The sequence below is a fragment of the Rhea americana genome, unplaced genomic scaffold (assembly GCF_003343005.1).
Source record: "Rhea americana isolate MKP2758 unplaced genomic scaffold, rheAme1 scaffold_130, whole genome shotgun sequence".
NCBI classification, from domain to species: Eukaryota; Metazoa; Chordata; class Aves; order Rheiformes; family Rheidae; genus Rhea; species Rhea americana.
In genome coordinates, this window is record NW_028185373.1 from 1,353,601 (window position 1) to 1,375,709 (window position 22,109).

Here is a 22,109-nt window from a genome sequence, read left to right on the forward strand (position 1 = left end):
TTACCCAGCAAAGTAGTGAAGCACAGCATCCTGTCCCTTATATCAACAGTTCTGAGAAGAGCCTTGAAGAATATTGAGTAYTGTTTGAATGAAGAAATTTGGCAAAAGTCAGAAATCTACACGTTGTCAATGATGCAGGAATTCGTACAACTCTACAGAGAAGCCATCAGCAAGGTATGAAGTAAAAAGAGAGTCAGGACATAGACTGAGTCATTATCTGGCAGATAACKACACCTGTGCTGCACTTTCTGCCCAGTTGTTTGCAGCTTGGGAACCACCAGTAGATGAAGTGCCATTTGAAAGGGATAGGGGACTTATAAGATGTTAACAACTGTTGTGGTAGTAGATCACATTGTCTAATGAAGATAGTCAATGGAAATGCTAATGACATTTTGTTATCGGACAAACTTGTAACATTGACAGCTATTGTGCTGCAAATGTAACTATTAAATTCCAAGAGTAGCTTCWGGAGGAAATTCTCCTCTTAGGTAAACTGTAGCTAGCAGAGTTCATCCAGATCTATAAGCTACTAGGCAAGCTAGAACCTGGACTCAAAATTTACTGTGAAGATGGGAGGGAAAAAAAAAAAAAAAGTAAGTTTAAATATTTAGCAGGTAACTTTTTCAATAGAATTCTCTTTTCCAGTATTTATGTTCTACAGATCTGAATTAAACTACTTGATTTCAGATCTTTTTCAGATTGCTTCCAAGATCAATTGCAAACTTTCTGAAGAGCAGCAAATCCTATCATTGATTTGTTGAAGCAGATTGGCTTTCTTTAGCACAGGAGATTTGTTTTGATTTACTCTTTTTGCCTTTAGCTTTTACCAGACATGAACAATATAGTAGCTGTCTGGCAGTCGCTTCTGAAGCAAGAGAGAGAACATCATGATGGACAAGAGGAGAAAAAGGAAAGCACTACCACTGTGAAGGCAGTGACTGAATTAGCAGAAGTTGCTGAACCACATGGTAGGCAAAACAGGTGGAGTTATCCCTTCTTACTTTGTGTGGATGAGTGTTGTGAAATTGTCCTCCCCATGTTAGGTAGTTAATTTCAGCAGAGCTCAGATATCACTCCTAGCATTTATATTCAGCTTTGCTTTGTTCTGTTCTTTGGGCAGTGAGAATTGGCAAATAAGCTGGCATTGCTACTAAGAAGTTATGTGGTCTGACTTTTCTGCTGACCCTGCTGCTCATATGCTAGTACAAGCATTTTGCAGCCACACGATAAAACGGGCAGGGAAACTGACCTGTCTGAAAAATAACTGAGTTTTGTTTTTTTCTTCCTTTGAAGTTTTTTCTTCCCTCTCAGTCAAGATTTTCCATGAGATCATTTTGTGAGCCTGTTAGCTACTGTGGTTACCCAACTGCTTGTGTTGCTGTAGCACAGRGGCGGAAATGTGCAGTTGTTGGAAGAGGAGGAGAGGTGTGGAGTGAAGAGYTCAGCTGTACTTTCACAAAAATTAAACAGTGCCCCTCCCAAAGGACATGCCTTCATAGTCCCCTTGCAGGGAGCTGGAACTGTTAGCACTCTCCATAGCTTAGCTAGCAGGCTGCAATGTTTTACTTATTGACTGAAGATAATCTTAAAACAAGCATCATGCCCTTCACAGGGCACACTCCACCCTGGGACATCCTGGAGCAGAGGGATCATGAGCATGTGTCCTTCTGTGTATGGCTTCATGCAGCAAAATAAGCTGTCAACACTGACATCCTAAGGGATCTTAATTGGTAGGGTGCCTGCTGAGACCAATTAAGTAGTTCATCTCTTAAAAAACTACTACTATAGTTTCTCTGCACGCTGGGGGTGATAATACTGTATCAGTTGCCCTCAGCTCACCTTTTACAGGTTTGTTTGCAGTATGACATCTAGAGAGGTTTTTTTAATGGAAGCTGAGACTGGCAAAGAGTGACAAAGTTTATGCATGGCATCCATCCAGTTTTTCATGGCTCCCTGAGGCAGACCCAGTTAGCAGGAAAAAAATAGGTGTAAAAAAAATTGGCTATCCTTCACTTATTTTGTTTCCTTTCATTAGAGACTGGATAACAAGTGGCTTTTATGTGTCCTCACGTCATAAACTAAAAGAGTATTTGGCTGCTGAAATGGCTTTTCCTTAGAAATAAGTGGCTGCCTTAGCTAGGGATGGCATTTCTCTCATACAGATTTTTGTTGGCTTCCTCCTCCCAGGAGTTCACATTTAGAAAGTATTAATTATGGGAAGAGAAAGAAAAAAACTTTTAACTTATCTGATAAATTAGTAATATGTTAGTGTACCGTCTTTTGTACTTCCCACAGTCAAACCTACCTGGCATTGGCTAAAAATACAGTCTTCCAAAGCCAGCATCCTGACCATATCCTTTCTCTTACTTTTTTTCTGTTGTTCAACCTTAAATTGAACRGCAGTGGGACTGATTGGATTCTTCTAATGGGTATCAAAATATTGAAGTTATCTTTATATATGTGAGCACTTTACAATCAAATTTAAAAYGGCAACTGCCAATTTAAGCATCGAGTAAGATGATTTAGTTTTGAAAGTATTCAGACAGTAATACTAGGGTAGGAAACTGGGAATTCTGTAATGATTTTTTTCTTCCCATTATTTTGTTAGTCAGGAAGATAACTGATCAGTTCAGAGGCAAGTCTATTGGAAATGTAGTCAATAATTCTCATGTTGGATAATGTAGATGCTGCACTGTGCTTTCTTGGTATAAAGGAAGGAGAAACTAGGTATGTCAACACTTTTTTTTTTTTTTTTTTTTTTGCTTAGGTTCAGATGATGCCGAAACACTCTTTCTGAAAGCTGCACTACTTCAGGTCATATGCCTTTATCAGAAGGTTGTGCCCCACTTAGTAGCGCGGAGCAACTTTGATTTTAGCAAACTGCTTAAAGGTATGTTATGGGTATTTCTATTATCTTCACTGCTTTTACTAACTATTTGCAAAGTCCCCAGCAGAACGTTTACTACCACTATTTATTTACTGCATAGATAGAGAAAGAACAGTTTTTGAAAAGTAACTTATTTTAGTTTYTTCATTGGATTGCCATTTATTATTGCTGTTTGTGCATTGCTCTGGCACTCTCTCCTCTCAAATTCCATAGCTGTTCTGTGATGCTCACTCTTGTTGCAAGACGAAGGTTGCATTGCAGTCTTCCTTTTGGTGTGTGGTGATATTCTTGCAAAATATTTTCCTCTATGGGATTTTAATTCTAATGCTTCTGAGGAAGACATATATCCAATTCTTAATGAGAATATGGGTCCAAAATTCCTGTAGGCCTATGTCAGTAATCCATTATAAGGAAGTTATTTCACAAAATCACAGAATAGTTGAGGTTGGAAGACATCTGGGAATATCATTTAGTCCACTCACACTTGCTCAAGCAAGGTCACTAAGAGCATGTTGCCCAGGACACCCTGTCCAGATGACATTTGAACATCACCAAGTGTGGAGACTCCACAAGCTCTCTGGGCAACCTGTTCCAGTGCTCAGTCACCCTTGCAGTAAAGATTTTTTTCCTCATATTTAGACAGAACTTCCTGTGTTTCAGTTTGTGCCTGTTGCCTCTCGTCCTGTCTCTGGACACCACTGAGAAGAGTCTGGCCCCATCCTCTTAACACCCTCCCTTCAGATATTTATACATACTGATATGATCTCCCCTCAGCCCTCTCTTTTCCAGGCTAAACAGCCCCAGCTCTCGCAGCCTTTCCTCATAGGGCAGGTGCTCCAGCCCTCTGATCATCTTCGTAGCCCTACACTGGACTCTCTGCAGTAGCTCCATGTCTCTCTTGTCCTGGGGAGCCCAGAACTGGACACAGTACTCGAGATGAGMCCTCCCCAGGGCTGAGTAGAGRGGCAGGATCACCTCCCTCGACCTGCTGGCAACACTCTTCCTAATGCACCTCAGGATACCATTGGTGGTCTTGGGCACATTGGTTGGCTTGCCCACCAGAATCCACAGGTCCTTCTCCACAGAGCTGCTTTGCAGCACATCAGCCCCCAGCCTGTACTGCGTGGGTGCATGGGGTTATTCCTCTGAGGTGCAGGACTCTGCGCTTGCCTTTACTGAACCTCATGAGATCCCTCTCTGCCTCTCTCTCCAGCCTGTTGAGTTCCTTGTGAAAGGCAGCACAGTCCTCTGGTGTCAGTTTTGTATAATTAGCAAATTTACTGAGGGTGCGTACTGTCCCTTCATCTAGGTCAAACTTTGCAAACTTTTCTTAGCTACAAATGATACTTTTTTTTTTTTTTTGGATAGTTCATAGAAGGTTTGAGGAGGGGGGAGAATCACGTACAAATATACAAATTCACCAGTCTCCTCTGGAAAAATCTTAACATTTAAGTAATTTTTCCATTTTACTTTTATCATGACTTTTGTAATATATAGGGAGAAGAGCAGTATTCAGCATGGTATTACCTCCTGAGGAAAATCTGTATCAGGAAGCTCATTAGCAGTGTTGCTATATTTTTGTCACTGATGTTATGTTCACTGGGGGGATTCCTTTTTGTATAGCTAAAGTAAATAGAGACATTCTGTACCCATTTAATGCAGTAAGGATGATGAGCCGCAATTTATGGGTTGTAGACAAGATCTTCCAGTACTGCTTTTGGCTACAGCAAATACAACCATTTAAAATTGAGACTGGAGGAGAGAGTAAAATGTTGTTTGGTCAGTGTTGCTGTCCATGGGCCAGCAGAGCCTGTAGGCCACCAAACTAGAACAGATGTCTGTGTTCTAGACAGGTCTTGTATGCATAAGAATGGGAGTTATGTAATTGCCTTAATTAAAGTCTGTTAGGGGAAAAAGAGTTTTTAAACGAAAAAACTCTGAATAAACAATTTCATGCATGAATTTTTTTTTCTCCCTCTGTCAAAGCATATTTAGTTGACCTGTATATTTGGTGACTCACAAAATCACATACCCTGTTTATCCTATTATTTCTGGTATTGATCTGTTTTCTTTGTTTTTTTTCCCCCCAAAATGGACAAAAGGCAGGACATCTCTTCATGAGATGGAAGTCTTTTGATGGTATGTTTTGTTACAGTATGAAATAGTGAAGTGGAATAGGATAGAAAAGAAAGTGTCATTCTCTCAAAAACTTAATAAAGCAAGCCTGGATATTAATTKTGATGAAATGAGATATTGTAGAATATGAAGGTGTAAGGTAGGAAATCTTCTTTCAGGTGCCACTTAGAGTTCTGTCATTCCTTCCACTGATCAGAACATGCACTCCAAAGGCAGTATGTTTTTCTACCTTGTAGCAATGTGTGTTTAAACAGCTGGTACAATTTTATTGTTTGATCTTACTGTTGATTAAACTTTGGAGTGATGCTACCTTATTTAAATTCACTCTTCTGTCTCTAATGTGGACCATGAAGATACTATACTGAGTACAAAAAGCACACTAACACCAAAGTTTTATACAGTTGTTCTCAGACTGCAGTTGAAGTGCGGGCAGGTTAATTTTTTTGGAGCACACTGAGAAGGTCTCTGCATGGCTCTGTGACCTGTATGTAAGGTGGTTAATTCTGAGGCTATGCAATGGCAGTCATTGTAAACAGATGGTAAAAATGATGTGGAAAAAGGTGTAAGAGGTTCTGTTGCCTGTAACAGATTTTGTAATAGTGTAAGTATTAACATTTATCATTGGATTAAATTCTAAAGTTTTATTCTATCTTCTTCACTTCCTGTAGTGGACAGGTTTTCAGGGTTGCTGAAGTTGGTGGAAGACTCTTGTATTCCTGTGCACCACTGATAGCTGGTGACAGGGGCAGGTGTTATGCTCTTTCTGCTGAGGGCTGGGTTGCAGCCCTAGCTCATCTAAAATCAGTAGTAGTCGGGGATCATGTGGCTTGAAAGTCTGTGAATTGCCTCATTGTCTCATACTGATGTTTTGAAACCTTATATAGTTTGTGTTCCTGAAAATCTTGGGAAGAAATATCAGCGTTGATTATATTGCTTTCAAACCTCAGGTATCGTCACTGAAAAGGGCCTCCGAGAGGAGATCCCTCCTGTTCTGCAGTACCATATACTGAAGGTGGCCTTGGAACTGCCCGCAAATAAATTTGCGTGGTTCAGAGTGCAGGTAAGAGTCTTCAAGGCAAGTTTATGTTTCTTTGACCTGTTGTCCTCAGATCTTTACATCTGGCACTGAATAATTTCAAGCTAGTCCCAATCTGTATGCTTCAGCAGGAGACCTTTTTTTAATGCCAGTAGGAATTGTAGCCTTAACGTTAGTGAAGAATCCTTTCTGAACAGAGAAGTTTTTACACGAGGAAAGAATTTTTTGTCTGCCCTGAAGAGGGCTGGGAAAAGTCCCTTCAGCTGCTCCTGTCCTTGGAGAGGGGCAAGAGTGAGAACTTGCTGATTTCTGTTTGGTTGGAAAGCTTGAGATTACAAATCAAGGGAACAGGGGGAGTATTTCCATCCATTCTCAGTGAAGAATCTGATATTTCTTAAGGATGTCTCTTCTCTCTCTAGTTACTGTAAACTTTCAGGGCTCCTCCTTTCTTCTTTACTACAAATCTGTAAARGAAAGCTGTAGAGAGCCTGTCTGGAGAAAGAAGTGGCATAGCTTTGGGGGAAAGCAGAGGGACCTGTGGGTTTGCGACAATGATCTTGCCTAGCAGGAGGTTTTCTGTCCGTCCCATCAGCCATGTAGGAAAATTGAGAACTACTGAAGTATATTCTTGTGGCTTTGCCTTTTTTAGTATACACGGCTTTTAACAGAAGAGGTAAAAGCCAAATCTAGCAGTGTTATTGAGAATTAGGCTTGTTAGGTATCAAATGCACGTCACAGAGAAAAGCAGAGGAAATGAATAAAGATCGTCATTTAATGTTTGGAAAGTGTTCAGCATCCCTGTGACCCTGTGACTTGCAGTGTTTTCCTGTTCCTTGGGGATCAAATTCAGTCTCTCAAAGAAATACAAGAAAACAGATCTATAAGATAGAATGGATGATGGTAAAGGGAGGTGGCTTTATCTTGCATGCTCAGGTTAGTTGCTATTTCTTCTATTCCTCACTTCTTCCACTTTGCGAAAGCTATTGCATTCATCTTACTGGCTCAGTGAATGCAAAAGTAGTATAAATCATGCAACTCATTTCCAGTCATGATATTTTGGGATAGGTTTATAAAACAATCTACTTCAGTTATGAATCTGTGTCAATGCAACGTAGTATTGTGCAGTGTTACTCTTCCAGGGGAATTTTAATATATTGTCCTTTTAGGATGTCTCTGAGACAGAGAAGGTGTCTGGTGAAAAATCGGTATTCTACTTGCTGATGAAAATGTTTGTTACAAGTAACCGTTCTCATCTGAAAATATCAACCAAAAAACTGATCATCAAGGTAAGCTTTTGATCTGAAATACTAGGATGTTCACTATATTCCATTCTCTTAAAATTTCAGGAGTCTAAAGATTTCTGTTAGGGCAGATTCCTTGCATCTTAGGAAAGGAAGCTGTGTGGCCAGCAAAGCCTTTTTTCCCATTTTCTGTGACTGTTGTTGGAAATTGCTGTAAACTACCTACCTATTAGCTAAATACTCTGTCAACTGAATACTGTCAATTTTCTGCAACAGTTGATGAAAAGGAASAATGAGGAAAATATCTTTTTAATGATTGTCTGTTTCTTAGGGTCAATTAAATGTTGTGATGCAGTAATAAATGGCTGTAGTTTGTGTTGATATTGATCAAGCAAAGATTAATTTTGACTTTTTTAAAATCCTGATGTGTAATGTGTACTTTGTTGCTTTTTCCTTCCTGAAACTTCATACATAGCTAGTTTGATCTGCTCCTGCAAAATAGTACAGTTTGATTACAATCTTAACTCTGAAACAGGAAGTACCCTTGTCTTAAAAATCAATTAAAATCCCCTTCTGTGCATTTAAATAAGAGCTATTTATCTTTTCAGAAATGCTAATCAATTGCAAATCTCATGAGAGGAGTAGGAGGCTTCAATATCTATTTAAAATGGGGCACTTCTTAGATATTTAAATGTGGATAGAGACCTATATTAAAAACAAAACAAAAACAACCCCCAAAAGCTGTCCTACAAGCTTCTAAGCAACCTGACCCAGCAGGAACCAGGGTGACTTTGTTCAAAGCCTTGTAGTAACATGAACATATGAATTTCTGCATGCAGTTCAACCATGGGATGCAGTTGTAATGCCCAGTCCATGAAACCAAAGTTACAGTGATTGGATTAGGTTTTAGTTGCACTTAATCCCTGGCACTAGGATGTGTTTTGGAGAATAGAGAGTGACTGCTTTTCTCAGAGGAGGTCTATTTCTAGGCTTGTGCCAGAAATAATGTGATGGTTCTCTTCCTACATAGTGGCCCTCCACTGCTGGGGAATGAGGTTATTAGAATATGATTGATGTCCCTGCAGCAGTTAAAGTGTGCCTCCAACCCAAAGTCTTCACTTGAATTTTGTCTCCCTCTCAGTGAAGGTACTTACATAGAAGTGAGATGTAGGAATCATGTTCCATTGTAGAGCTGGAGTTTTGTCTTTTTCAATGGTTTGTAGTGCTTTGGATCAGGTCACTCATATTTAGGAAGTACCATCACTTCTCTACTAGAGGGATGTGAAACAAAATGCTGTGCAGCCCTAATGTCAGGGGATTACCGAACTTGCACCCACGGAGCTTACATAGAGCATGGATTTAGTGTCAGGCAGCATTTGGAGCCCTGTGGGTTTTCTGCTGGGACTGTTTTTAGCAGCTTCCATTGGCAAAGCTCCCATCTGAAACTTGCAGCCTTTGACAAAGGCAGGGTGGCTTTGTCTTGCAGTAATGAATATCTCAATCAAAACCCACCTAGTGTAGTTTTTCCAGTGTATTTGGATTCTTTTSCTGAGTGGCGACGTGGGCTGTTTGACTCATTCTTATTTTGTCTTTTACTTTCAGTCCATTACATTTTCTCTGAAAAGGAGACAGAAGCCGTGAAGTTAGGCAGTTAAGTTAGTTCAGAAAGGCTGCTAAGAATAGAAGTTAATGAGTGTGTTTTGCTTGTTTTTCAACACAACGCCATATAGTTGAAAGACCTTTTTTCAGATTTCATACTCTGTTCCTGTCTATTTTCATGAGAGCTGCAAGTATATTTCTATTTTGAGACTCTGCCAAAAATAGTTAATTATTTAAAATGAATCCTCTCTTTTTTTTGTTAAATGAATTGTCCTGTTAGATTCTTGTAGGCAGAGGTGTTATTTTTATACCTGCTGGTGGTGTACACAGAGTAAATTTTCATGAAATGAACAGTGCTAAATTTCTGTATTTTGGGTGTGGGGAGAAACAGACATAGATTGATCCCATGTAACTTCAGGCATTTAACTTATGTGCCAGATTTAGGAAGCTAGTAAAGGTTTCTTCTGTTGATAAGAGTAAGGGTAGGTAGTTCTACAAAGGTGTGCAGTTCAAATCATCTGTCAATTGGATCACCCTTTGGATGGCAATTCCTCCTTTCTCTCTCTCTCAGAGAGGGAGTATGGGKTCACCAAGTTCCTAATTTAGATGCCTCAGTTAAGAGCCTGAATTTAGATAKGATGAATGTGGGCAAAAATTTATAAATGTGTTAGTGCTTATTACTTCATGGTGGTATAATTACGTCCATCCCCTACCCACGCTGTTCCCGAGTGTGTCTGTGTTTCTCCCTGAATCTTGCTGTGGTCAGAACCTACTATTTATTTGTCTGTCTACCTGTATGCCTTACTCTCTTAAGCAAAAGTAACCTTGGTTTGATTTAATTCAGCAGTGATTTTCCTTTTTATTTTATCAGTAGTATTAAAAAATCCTTTACCAACTGTTTTTGAGGGTTTAGCATTTTTTCCTTTCTTTTTGTTGCTGTAATGGCATTGTGTGGTCATGAAGAAGTACAACCCTCTGAAAGTAGTATAGCCTATTTCACTGAAATTATAAGAATAAGATTTATTAATGTGGAAGGAGTGTTCTGTGTCAGGACTCAAACTTGAGTTTGTGCTGACTGACTGCTGATGACCGAATGACTATACTTGATTGGACCAAAAGTCCTTCTAGTGTTTTATTCTAGCTCTGACAGTGGTCAATGCCTTTGGGAGAATCTTCTTTCCAGTATGTGAGACAATATTGTAATAGGCCCTGTTGCAGGGAGCACATCTGGTGTGTCAGGTCACATGCCAATGGCGGGAGCAGGGAGCCTAGCTCCAGTGTAGCTGTATGAAGTAGGGCTCTTGCAGGCTGTGACCAGTAAGATGGATTAGCCCCTGGCTGTGGCACTGTGCCACAGCTRAATCTCTTCCTCTGCACCCCTGGACTCTGAGCAATGAAGTAGCAAAGGGCACAGCAATCTCCAAATCCAATACATGTTGACCCTAGCACATGCTTAGGCCCAGTACTTGTGTCCTGGATGCTCATAGAAGTCACATAATTCCAAATGCATGTGAATAAAAGTTCACAGGGAGATCATTAATGTGCTTGGTATCCGTTCAGGTGAATAGCTGTTGGCAGCATACTTGTGTGGCTGCATGTTGGATCCATCACATCCACACAATTAGTGTGAGGATGGGAACCAGCTGGAGCTGTATTTGGTTTGTGCTGCAAATATCAGGTGAGAGGAGGGCAGGCTCTGAGAAGACAGGAGCAGAAAAAAAGTTGCTTCCAGTTGTGAGAGAGTAAGCCATGTTTTGCCTCTTACTTGCATCGTTCTTAAACCCTTGCCCTTTTTTGCCCCAAGCCTGCTAGCACTGCTTTTTGCCCTTCTACAAAGCCAGTGTTATGTCTGGCAGAGCTCAGGAGGTTTCGTTCACCACCTGTAACATGCTCATACCTCACCTTTCATCTCTTGCTGAGAGGGTGGTAAGTACAAGGATTGTGATGAAGATACGAGCCTTGATCCTTGTTAGGCTGAAACCAATTAGTGTAGTCTTGGGAGGCTAGTTTTTGTTTTTAAGTGTCTTACAATGGTTTTAAAGGCTTGTGTTTGGCTTGAGATTCTGTTACGTGTTTAGAGTGGCCTTGGTGGGTGGGAACAAGTGCTCTTGAATGGAGGAAGATGCGAATGGCAGGTATTTCTTTTCATTAATCTGTTCCTCCTTTCTAAGAAGAATAAAGCATTGAAGTTGCTATACAAGAGGATTTGTGTTTTACCTCTCCTCTTTCCCTTTGCTTTTCTGGACAGGTTTTACATGACAGCGGAGTGTTTGAGTATACATGGAAGGAACTTTCARTTTGGCTGGAACACTTGGATAATACAAAAGAAGACAGAAAGGAAGCAGTGATTCAATTTTTGGAAAGGGTAACAACTGTTYGAATTAGCTGGATAAACAATGTCAAGAATAGCATTAATGGAAACTAATTATTTTGTTGCTGTTGTTGAGAAACCTTTCAAAGAGCACTGAATGAATCCTGAGAAAGGCAGTGATTGTTGTTCTTCGCACAGAGCTGACATCACTGTTGTCCTGGGTGGGAGGAGGGTGAAATGATTTGGGGGAAAATTAAATCCAGAGTGATGAATTTTTATTACAGCACTGTTGACATTAGGGCAAAGTGATGGAGGGTAGCTCTTACATATCTGCTCTTTTCTTTATGTGATAGTATCAGACAAAATTATCAGACTTAAGTAAATTGCAGTCTTTTAAAGAAAAGTTGACATGTCCTGTTTACTTTTCAGAATTAAAGCCCAGTGCTTCCTTTTGATTGTGATTCTCAGGGGACTCTGTGGTAGCACTTTGGTGTGAAATTGCAATGAGTGTTTCTTTCTTGATCAGGTCCAATATCTCATCTACAGCAATATCTGTAGGCACATACCTATTTGATAGGAATGATGATTTGTCCTTAAAAATTTTCCCAAATTTCGACCACTTTCAGCCCAGGGTCTTTTTTAACCAGATGTGGTTTCTGTGTACCTCATAAGCTAGGCACTTATGTTTATCTCTCRACCTTTGTTAACAGATTCTGCTGAAACTGGTGACGAATCCCTATCCATAYACAGATAAAGCAGCAGACCTTGTTCAGGAGGCCAGTATGCTCCAGGTTAATATGTTTAAACAAGACTCCGATAATGTCAGCATCCCCATCTCTCACATTGATGGTATGTGGAAATTCCCACAGTAGTAGAGAATTTCAAGGCTTCATGCTAAATCTTCTGGCCCTAATCGGGTAAACTGCCAGCTGTAACCATAGAAATCCTGCTTATATAAATACTGGTAGGATTCAGGCTTCTAACTGTGTTTGGTATTGGAACCAAAGTCTGAATTGCAAAGTGATCTCGTTGCCCCAGAAAGTAATTTCTGATGCAGATATGCTGTTTTAGTGGTGTTCTAGATCTCTCTTCAGGGTCCTGCATCATCAGTTTCTAACTAAAGTGAAATCTGTTGCATTGTCTTCTGCCTGGAGCTGTTCATCCCCTTGCATCTATGAGCAAAGGGCTGGAGTGCCCAGGGAACCCTTTTTTMCCAAGCAGGCAACTGGGATTTTGTTCCTCCTGTTTTCAGGGACTGGGAAAAGGCCCAGCCCTACTGCAGGCAAAGTCATCATATTGTGGATGTGGACATCTGGACAACTTAATCATGTGCTAGCTGTTTTGGTGTAACAGTCCATGCATAGCATTTTGAATTACCTAAATGTAAGATAACTGAGGTAGCTTACCACTCAGTACCAGATGGGTAAGTGGCCTTGGGTTGACTCTATTAAGGGACTTAATGCCAGCCATGATATACATGGTAACTTGTTCATAGGTTAAAGCTAATTTTGACTCCTTCAGGACTAAGATTTGGTTCTCTAGCCATACAGAGCTGGGAAGTTCAAGGATTGCTCAGGCAGTTCTTTTTATGGAGAAGTAGCTGCTTCATTCCTAGTTCCTCATATGTATTTCCTGTGAGCATTATGCTCTTAAGGTCCTTACCTGATGCCATCGTGATAGCAGTAGGTGATATGCATTTTCGCTCACTTCCATCAGTTGGACAGCAGTTTTGAAAGCCAGACCTTAAAGATGAGCACAGTGTAAGAGCAGTTGATCTTACAGTTGCATTTAGGAGCTAGACTAACATGTCTTTTGCCCTCTTTCTGCTTTGGAGATTCAGAAGCTGCTTCATATTCCTCAAATGTTGCATTCTACCCTCCTTGGTTTCTAGTTTGTCTGAACCCTCTACTTACATTTTTTTTTTCCACTTAATAGATGTCCTGGATATGGTGGATGTCCTAGTTGAGGGCAGCGATGGCTTAGATGAGGAAATCGGGTTCACTTTAAATGAAGACACTGTTATCCAAACATTTCCATTTAGTGCTGTTGTCCCTGCTGCATTAGAAGCCAGGAATAAATTGTTGCTTCAGACTGAAAATGAAACAGGTACAGATGTTTGTTCTTCACTATATCATCCTTGAGGATGGAAGTTGGATCACACTTAGCTAGTGAGCTCTTCAGGACATTTTACACTCTCCCATTCAAGCAGGGCGAGGCCTGGATTCAGAGTGTTTCTGCCAAAGAGAATCATTAAAGTTTGAGATACCTGTGCCCTTTTCTTCTGACCCTAGAGAAGCTCTCTTGTGGTTTCTGAAGCAGGAAGAGAGATGAAAGTGAGGGCTCCCTACAAGTGCCACTTGACTCTGGGGAACTTGCTGGGAAAGCAAATTTGCCCAGGTCAGAACAGGAGAGCCCACATTTCTTCATCAAGATGCAGGGAAGTGGAGAAGGAAAAAGATCCCAGATGAGGCAAGGAACCACTCAGAGCACACACAGAGGGGCTGAGGACCAGTGCAGAGGCAGTATGGACAGCTTCAGCCTGCTGGCAGTTGTACTTCAATAAAATTGTTTAAGCATGAAATATACAGATCATGAGGAGGTTTTAACAGCTGTGCTTAGTAAACAATAGGCTGCTCTCCTGTTGAGATCAGTTAGTAGGGAGAGAGGGTTGAAATGTTGAATATGTAGGAAGCAGATGAGTTTTGCAAAGAAAATTTCCACTTCAGAGATAAGTTCAGAGATAAATGTTGCCAAGCTCTGGCTTCAGAAAAGGATCTAGTGGAGTGAAGGGTCACAAGGACAGCTGCTGGCCTCAGAGCAGGATTCTCTCTGCTTTGCCAACCCTGGAGCTTCTCTCCAAGTCCTGTGTATATTTGGCTGTTGAGTAGCTCCTGAGGCAGACCTTTTTCAATGTTTTGAAAGGCAAATCCCTCATATTTAACCAGTGTGTTAGCAGATCAGAGCAGATTAGCTCTTTCATGCTGCTGGGCTGGGGTCTCTGTTGGTCAAAATACAGACGAATACAGCATAACACATAACAACATAAGTTAAGGCAGAGTTAGTTTTATACCTGTTTTGAAGGAAGAGGCCAACCTAGCATATATTCTGCAGTGGGATGATTCTTCACCAAGAACTGCTGTAGGGATTTTTTTTTTCCAGACATTTCAGGGACTTAGGGGCATTTGTCTACCTTGTCACATGCTTTTTAATCCATGTCAATAGTTCTAAAATTAGTGATATTTAAACACTTGCCAAGGCATTAAGGAGAGAGAGTGGTCTTAGTGCATGTGCTTATGCAGATTTCTTCTATCAACAGAAGTTTAATTTTTGRTTTTGCTTTTCTAGGAGCACATGTAGTAGAATATCTTGTTGCTGTTTTCACTGACCTCCTGCACTCTCAGAGAGATCCCCTCGCTCTCTGCTTGATATTCCAGCTCTATGATAAGGATCTACAGTCCCTGAAAGTTTCTAAGTATCCTCAGCTCTACCAGTTTAACCGATACTATAACCTCTGGATACCTCAGCAAGCTCGGGAACCTGTGGTATGGAATGCTTGAAGTCACTTGAATGCTTGAGTTGGAACTATTAAAAACTATTAAAAACTGTGAATAAAGGTTGCATTTCTGTCAGAAAGTACATTTAGATTAGGCTAAATCTTTGTTGCTTCATGATCACAGTAGGGGACATGAATTTGCCAAAGACCTTTTCTTTAATGACACAAGAAATATGTGTGATCRGAAGTGAAATCAGGACTCAAGGATCCTAGGCCATCACCCAAACAACAGCACCCTCGTTGTTCCATATTAGGCACAATGGGGCATGATGTAGGGGTGCTGCACCTTTCCTCTAGCCAGAGGAGCCTAGTATATGTTGTTTGGAGTTCTCCTAGGTGTGGTTTGGAAATGCCTGGGCAACCTGTGCTGGGGTTGCTGTGCTTTTGTGTTAATGAGGCAGTGACCATGCACAGATTCCCTATGGAATATCTTTGACTACCTCTGTGGTTGTGGGCTTGCACACATGTGCTCCTGGAGTGGAAATGAACGTCAATCTAGGATTTTGCATGTGTATCCAAGACAGAACTTGCTTTATAACATTGGTGGCTGCAAAAGCTTTTGAATATTTAGCTCTTTAATATTCTTAARCTTATTTTTTTCTGATTTTTTTTTCTATTTTAAACAGTTTAAACAATGCAAAGAGGTATGCGAAGAACCTGTTGTGGTCCTGGATTCTTTATTTACCACTTCACTGAAGAAAGCTTATGAGAGAGGAAGCAACACCTTATTGGAAAATGACATCCAGGCAAAATTGAGAGACTTGGCTTCCCAGCTCCCACGTGAACAGCTTTTGCTAGGAGTAAAGCACGTGTTGCTGTACCTGAAATCCACAGTGGAGAACTTTGGCAGTGTAAGAGCAATCTTTTGATGACTTTGTGGGCTTTTTGTTTTATTTTAATGCAGCAAGTACAAGTGACTTGTCTATTAAAGCTTAAGGATCCTGTTCTTCTGCTTTTTCACATACTTGGCTTTCACTTAGGCAATAGAGCACCTGCAAAACTCCACCTGATTTGTAAACGGATATCTGTCCTTCTGACTGTTGAAGTGTCTTTGATCTATTTTCTGTGGGTTGCCTTTACTAATCTGTGCATGATATGTAGTGCAAATAAACTCTAGATATTAATCCAGCTTTTGAGTCTCCATAAGAAGCCTTTCTGGAGAGCTGGTGTTATACAAGAAGTCACACTGTAGATGAACATGCATAAAAATCTGTAAATGTTTGTTTGACATCTTGAGACTTTTCTTAAAATCAGATTTATACTGTAAAGATGGGTTCTTTCTCCCAGAAAGGTTATATTCTAGGAAGCTCTTAATTAGTTCCTGTGACTGTTGCATAATTAGCTTTCTGTCCCCCTCATTTTCTCAACTTCCAAGGTGTCTGTGTTTTCACAGCTTAGTAAAACTTGTGGTCCACGCCTTCTTCATCTCTATGTGGACCTGCTGAGCAGCTTGTTGTGCCAGGGTAATCAGGTGGAGTTGGATAATCGACTGAAACAAGAAGAGGTTCAGACTGAATCAGATCTTTTTATGGATGTGGAAGCTCTGATTACAATGGAGTCTTCAAATGACAAGGTACAAAATCCCTTGATATACAGGCCAGAATCTCATGTGTTAGTAAGCTTTGATTTGATTTATTCTCTAGGGAAAATACATGTGAGTTTTGCTGAAGCATTTACTAGAGCAAACAGTTTTAGAGACGAATGATTTCTGAGCACAAATTATACTTTTTTTTTTCTTTTTTTTTTTAAGCCAATCACCAAAGCATGAAGCTGGCTGTTCTCACTGAAACACAGTAGAGTGTGACAGAAAACAGAGGAACTAGCAGAGAATTTCAGGGATTGCAGTGAATTTGTTCAAGCCCCTTCACAGTACAGGCATGACAGAATTTTTCTGCTTTGTAGAAGCATTGCTAAAGGTTTTGCTGAGGTATTGGAAGGACTGGGAAGATGAAAGGTTATACACTGTATATTTCAGAGGTCTATTGAATGTAGACAGGTTTATGCAGAGAGATGCTGTCTAGGAGAGGAGGACCCATGAATTCTGAGTGTGTGGTCTAGCAATTATGAAACTACTCCATGGAGATTTGACCAAGCTGCAGCATGCACAGTCTCATCCCTGAGCTGTGATACAGTCAAGACAGGCCATACCAGAGGTCATTCACTTTTGGAGAAAAAACTGTTTCCCAAACCCYGTAAAAAGCCTGATTATCCAAAATAATGTACTTGGAGAAGTGGATCTTTACCCTTTTTTCTTCTGTTCTATGAGTTTGTGAAGATTAGAATGGAACTGTATTGATGAATCTCAGAACGTACAGTTTTTCTCTGGAAATGGGCTTAGACATGTGKTAAATGCTTATAGTCCTGTCGTATGACTATAATGCATACTGCAGTGTTGTGAGGGAATGTGACTTGGAGCTGGCATCCCAGCAGAACTGTGCCTCAGTCATTTTGCTGTTTGGTTTCTGCTCCTATGAATGAACAAAAGGAGAAAATGGTTTGGGTTTTTCCAGGAATCTATCAATGTGACTTACATTCCAAGGAATAATTATGAGATGATGCTTAATGTTCGTTAAAGTGTGAAAGATTTTCTGTAACAGAATGAAGGCATACCTCCCACATCATAAATGTTGGAATAACTGCAATTATATGCATGTAATTTATTAATAATTTAATTCTCTGACCAGTTAATAGACAATTTCATGGCCAGGAATTGTAATAAACGTGGAATATGGGCAAATGAATGATTTCTTCTAAACTATAATTACCYATTCAGTAATACTGTTAAAACTATTTGTTACAGACACTAGAAGATATGCTCATGTTGATTTTCAAACATCCTACTTTGGAGAGCTGGTTCTTGGCTTTAGAACAACATTCTCTTCCTCAGCACAGTTTAAACCCTGTGACTGTGAAGCTCCTGTCAGCTCACCTCAATTCTGGTGTGCTCCAGCTGCTGAAAATGGGTGCCCCAATGTTGCATAGCATGGATCACATACATATATTATCAAAATATTTTGAAGCTATCACAAAAAGTATCTTGAAGGAGCTACAGACAGTGGGRAAAGAAAGAAATCAGGCCTCTCCCAAGAGGTCTCACCAACTGGAGGCTCTGCAGGAGTTGCATGTGTACATGCCTGCAGCTCAGCTGAAAGAGATCACTTTAACTATGCTGCGACTTCCAGAGACAAGCTTGACTACTCAGAAATCTGAAAAATCTGCTAAAAAAGGGAAACAGTTGAGCTTCTACGGACAGATTTTGGTACAGCTCTTCACAGAGAGCTACCAAAGGCAGCCTCGAAGAGAACCACTGCTGTCCACAGAGTACATTAAAGCTTTGGGAATATTGATGTCAGCCTCATCCAGCAAAGATTTGGAGAAAGTCTTCCTTGAGGTTCTCCAAAGAGAGCCAGTATTCACGCATGCAGTCAATGTAGAGGTGCATGCTCACTGCCTTACCCAGGGGTCAGAAACCTCCCTTGCCATTGTGGCCATGCTGATAAAACACTGTAGGACTCACCTGCTGCAGTTTGAGCTGTGGTGTCTAAACTGTGCCACTGAAAAGTACCTCAGGAAAAACATGGAGAGCTTTCTTCCACTTGTGAATGTATATTTGCAATACAGAGAACAGTATGATTTCACCCGACCTTCCACAGGTAAAGCAACAACTGATCCATATTAATGATTAAATACTATTTAGAAGGATTTTTTAAGAAGTATTTTTGCTACTGTGCTTCAGGTAAAATGACTTACCTAGCAAAGTGTGCCATGGAGTGTTACTGGCCTRCTATCTTAAATTCATCACTAGGCTAAACCTTAAGAGATAATAATAGATTTGAGGTCATATGATGTTTTAGATGTTCAGATATTTTGTAAATCTACAATGCTAAACACAATACTCTACAATCATAAATATTTTTCTATTTTATAAAAGTGCTGAATTTCTCTGCTTCTTAAAATTATAAGAYGTGTGATTCTGTTGTCTAAAAATCTGTTGTATGCCCATGTGAGTCAAGGAGGAGAAACTAGAAGGTGTTAAACAATTTTTTTAATCTATTTGTTGGAATGTTAGTGAAATGAATTGTAAATATGAACTAACTGATTTTTCAGTACTTCTGCATGGTGCTGTATGCTGCTGTTACATGTATATGTATTTTCTACCTGTCCTGTAAATACCAATTGTAACCAAATTGAAAACAGGTGTTTTCTGCTAGACTTTAGAAGTAGCATTTAAGATGTTACTACAGTGGTAACATGACCTACAGCCTTAGGCTCTTAAGTTAGCAGCTTTCTGCTCCRGTAGACTACAGTCGAGCCAAAAAATTCTTATTCTCCTTGACCCTCTTACCAATTTTTGTAATTGTTACTTTTTAATGTGGTTCAATGATCAGGTTATTTCTACTTCCCTCTTATCCAGTGGTTGAGTGAGAAATGAGCCAGTGTGTGAAATGCTGTTTCTGTTGTCAGAGGTTAGGCCATATTCTCCATTTAAGTTCTTCTGGCCTTAAAATCTTGGCTCCATCTTTGCAATAAGTGCACAGATAAAAGTTCACTGTATGACTTCTAATGACTATTTTTAAGTGTCTCTGCAGCATAAAAATTATAAGACTGCGTTGAAGTTTGGCTGCTACAAGACTTCACTGAAGTGAAGCGCTGTGCTGGTTGCTGTTGCCCAGTTCTCTCTCTCATTTTTTAAGCCCTTATTTAATACTTAACACATCTAAAAATCTGTCCTCATACTTAACTATTCAGTTTAGTATAGAAGGTAGAAACTTTATTTCTCAGGCGTAGATAGAATACTTTGTGGTGAGTGGAATGCTGTAGCCACCTGGTTTTGCAGACTGCCATCTTTAACTCTTACAAGTGTAAGAGCCCTAAACTTTCTTCTAAAATAAATCTCCAAATATTACTTGCTACAGTAATGCCTTCCTAAACTAGCATATAGTCCTAAACTATCATATAGTCCAAAAACTCTCCAAACCAACAGCAGCTTTAAATTGACAAGRCTGTTAAATTTTCTGCCAGCCAAGCTAGGAGCTAGGATTCAGCTGAACGGAATCACTTTGGTTTCATTTCTCTTCTTACATAGAAATATGAATAGCAACAGAAACAGACACACTGTAGCTCTTGGTGGGAAAGGCAAGCTCTGTCTAGGAGGAATCCAAGTAGTGAAGAGATCTCATCAACACACAAGAAAGGAGAGGATTGGCAGGGAACTAAACTTTTCTCCAGCACCTAATTCGTACCAGTGGTTTCAAGCTTTAACACTAGAAGATTAAACTGCTGGTTTTTTGCTAACTGACTTGATTTGTCAGATACCTCTTAGTTGTTTGTTGTGAGGGAAGTTCCTCTGAGTCCAGGGTCGATAAGGATTTCATCCTTCCTGATAGGCAAGGGCAGGGCTTCTTACCAGGAAGCTGTCCCTCTTTCAAAGGTCCACGTTGTTTGTCCTTGTCGAATCACTTCAACTGCGTGGCAAGCTGGTGTCAGGTATAAATGCTAAACACTTTCTAGTGGTGTTATGTAGCAATACAGTGTGCTTTTCTGGGTAGCAAATTAGCAACTATTCAATATAATTTCCTAGAACCTAAGTAACCTGGGGCTTGATGAGACGAGGTGGTTTGGGATTTTTGTAATTATATATGTTTTGCTTAATGGTTGATGGTGAAATCTGTCTCCTGCTCTCTCCTAACAGTTGTCTCAGGTGTTATACCTGTTTTGAGAAAAGCTCTGTGGAAAGAGCTTTCCAGCATAGCTCTAGCCACAGAAACATCAAATGAGATCACAGTGAAGCTGCAGGTTCTTTCAAAGTTGYTGCCATCTTCAGAAAGCAAATGGCTGCGAAATCTTATTGACCAGCTTCCTGCTGCTCTTGAGAAAGCAGAAAATCATGAGAGGTAGGCAAATCTAGTTACCAYGTTCTGCATCAGAATTTGACATAAATAGAAGAAACAATCTGTCCCATAAAGAATTGAGATAAATATGCATGCATACAGATACCTTGAAATAGTAATACCTTCTTTTAAGATTCTGTCACTTTAAGCTTGGCAGCAAAACAGCTTTAGGATATGAAAAGCATGTTTTAACATCAACAAAAACTTTCTGCAGTTGGACTGTGGCAGATGCCATATCTAGAGTGCTTGAAAACTCTGAAGAGCTTCATTCTTGGAGGAGATGCCTGTTGTCAGCCTGCATGAAGGGATTAATTGTCATGTACAGCAGCAGTAAAGATGAGAGCAAGCAAGAAGCAGAGCAGTCCATGCTGTTGAAGCTAGAAGAATTGTTGGTGAGACTTCATCTTTGTTGCCAGCATTCACAACTGTATCTCTGAGAAATATTTGCTGTTTTATTTTTATATTTGTATCCTGTGTAAATACAGGTTGGAGTGTGTTTTTTTTTTTTTTTTGTTTTTTTTTTACATATAATGGCTTCTTTGGCTTTTAATTACTTTTACAGAATTAACCTTGGAAGTCTCTTATAAGAAGCAGTTTTGAGCTGTTTTTGAGAATGGCTTTATGATAACAATTGCCTTTGAAAATCACAGTTTGAGGTGTTGATGGATTAGGGGAGGAAGCAGACTTCTGAAAAGGCTCACCTATCATGCGCTCTGAAGTTAATGGCAGAAATCYGTTGACTGATGTACCTGATTGTTCCCTCTGCACCCCAGTTTTTGTTTGTTTAGGTTTTTGTGGGGGTGGGGCGGGAGGGAGTTGTAAGTTGGTTAAGACAGGTAGGTCTTAAGGTGTCATAAGWCCTAAAATGAAAGACTGCTGGCAGTGAACACCTTTGACCTCTTGCTGGCTCCTGCTGACACTCCCTCAAAGGACCTGACAGATTGTGTAGGAGTAGAGTCTTGCAAGAGCTGAGGGGCCATCTCCTAGTGTTAATCTGAATTGCATCTGCAGACCTGACTAGGTTAGCACCTGCTATTATTGGGAGTTCTRGCATGTGCAGCTGTCATCCTTCTTAAAACAAAGTGTTGTTTACTGTGACCTAAAGCATTCCAAGGAAGACCGGTTTTTGTAAAGAACGTGTACATCCAGCTCGCCTGGTACCATGTCTGTATTCTACATGCAGATGTCGATTAGCTGAAGCGCACTGCAGGTACATGGAAAACTGCCTGGTATCTGAGTAGCAGTCTCTGACTTGCAAACAGTTCATTCCTTTCACTGTATGGTAGTATGAAAAGTTTCAAAATTCTGGAGGTTTTTTGGTTCCTAGAGAACGACTTGCTTTTTAATTGCATGAGCCCATTTGCTCCTTTAATTCCTGCTTTAATTCCAACTTGCAGTTGCCTCTGCATCAGGATTCAGGACTGTTGTAGTTTTTTTTTTTTTTTTTTTTTTTCA

At 40.2% G+C, this 22,109-nt stretch overlaps 1 protein-coding gene across 1 annotated transcript in view; it reads left to right on the forward strand.

Moving 5' to 3' along the window:
- URB1 (URB1 ribosome biogenesis factor) overlaps positions 1 to 22,109 on the forward strand; it is a 68,478-nt gene that overhangs the window by 25,289 nt on the left and 21,080 nt on the right. Inside the window, exons 13-26 of the mRNA XM_085297839.1 lie at positions 1 to 174; positions 821 to 968; positions 2,768 to 2,890; positions 5,971 to 6,083; positions 7,226 to 7,345; positions 11,148 to 11,264; positions 11,921 to 12,059; positions 13,146 to 13,316; positions 14,556 to 14,752; positions 15,390 to 15,614; positions 16,157 to 16,336; positions 17,564 to 18,416; positions 20,456 to 20,657; positions 20,869 to 21,046. Of these exons, the coding sequence (XP_085153965.1) occupies positions 1 to 174; positions 821 to 968; positions 2,768 to 2,890; positions 5,971 to 6,083; positions 7,226 to 7,345; positions 11,148 to 11,264; positions 11,921 to 12,059; positions 13,146 to 13,316; positions 14,556 to 14,752; positions 15,390 to 15,614; positions 16,157 to 16,336; positions 17,564 to 18,416; positions 20,456 to 20,657; positions 20,869 to 21,046 (2,940 nt within the window). The remainder of the gene's footprint in view (positions 175 to 820; positions 969 to 2,767; positions 2,891 to 5,970; positions 6,084 to 7,225; positions 7,346 to 11,147; positions 11,265 to 11,920; positions 12,060 to 13,145; positions 13,317 to 14,555; positions 14,753 to 15,389; positions 15,615 to 16,156; positions 16,337 to 17,563; positions 18,417 to 20,455; positions 20,658 to 20,868; positions 21,047 to 22,109) is intronic.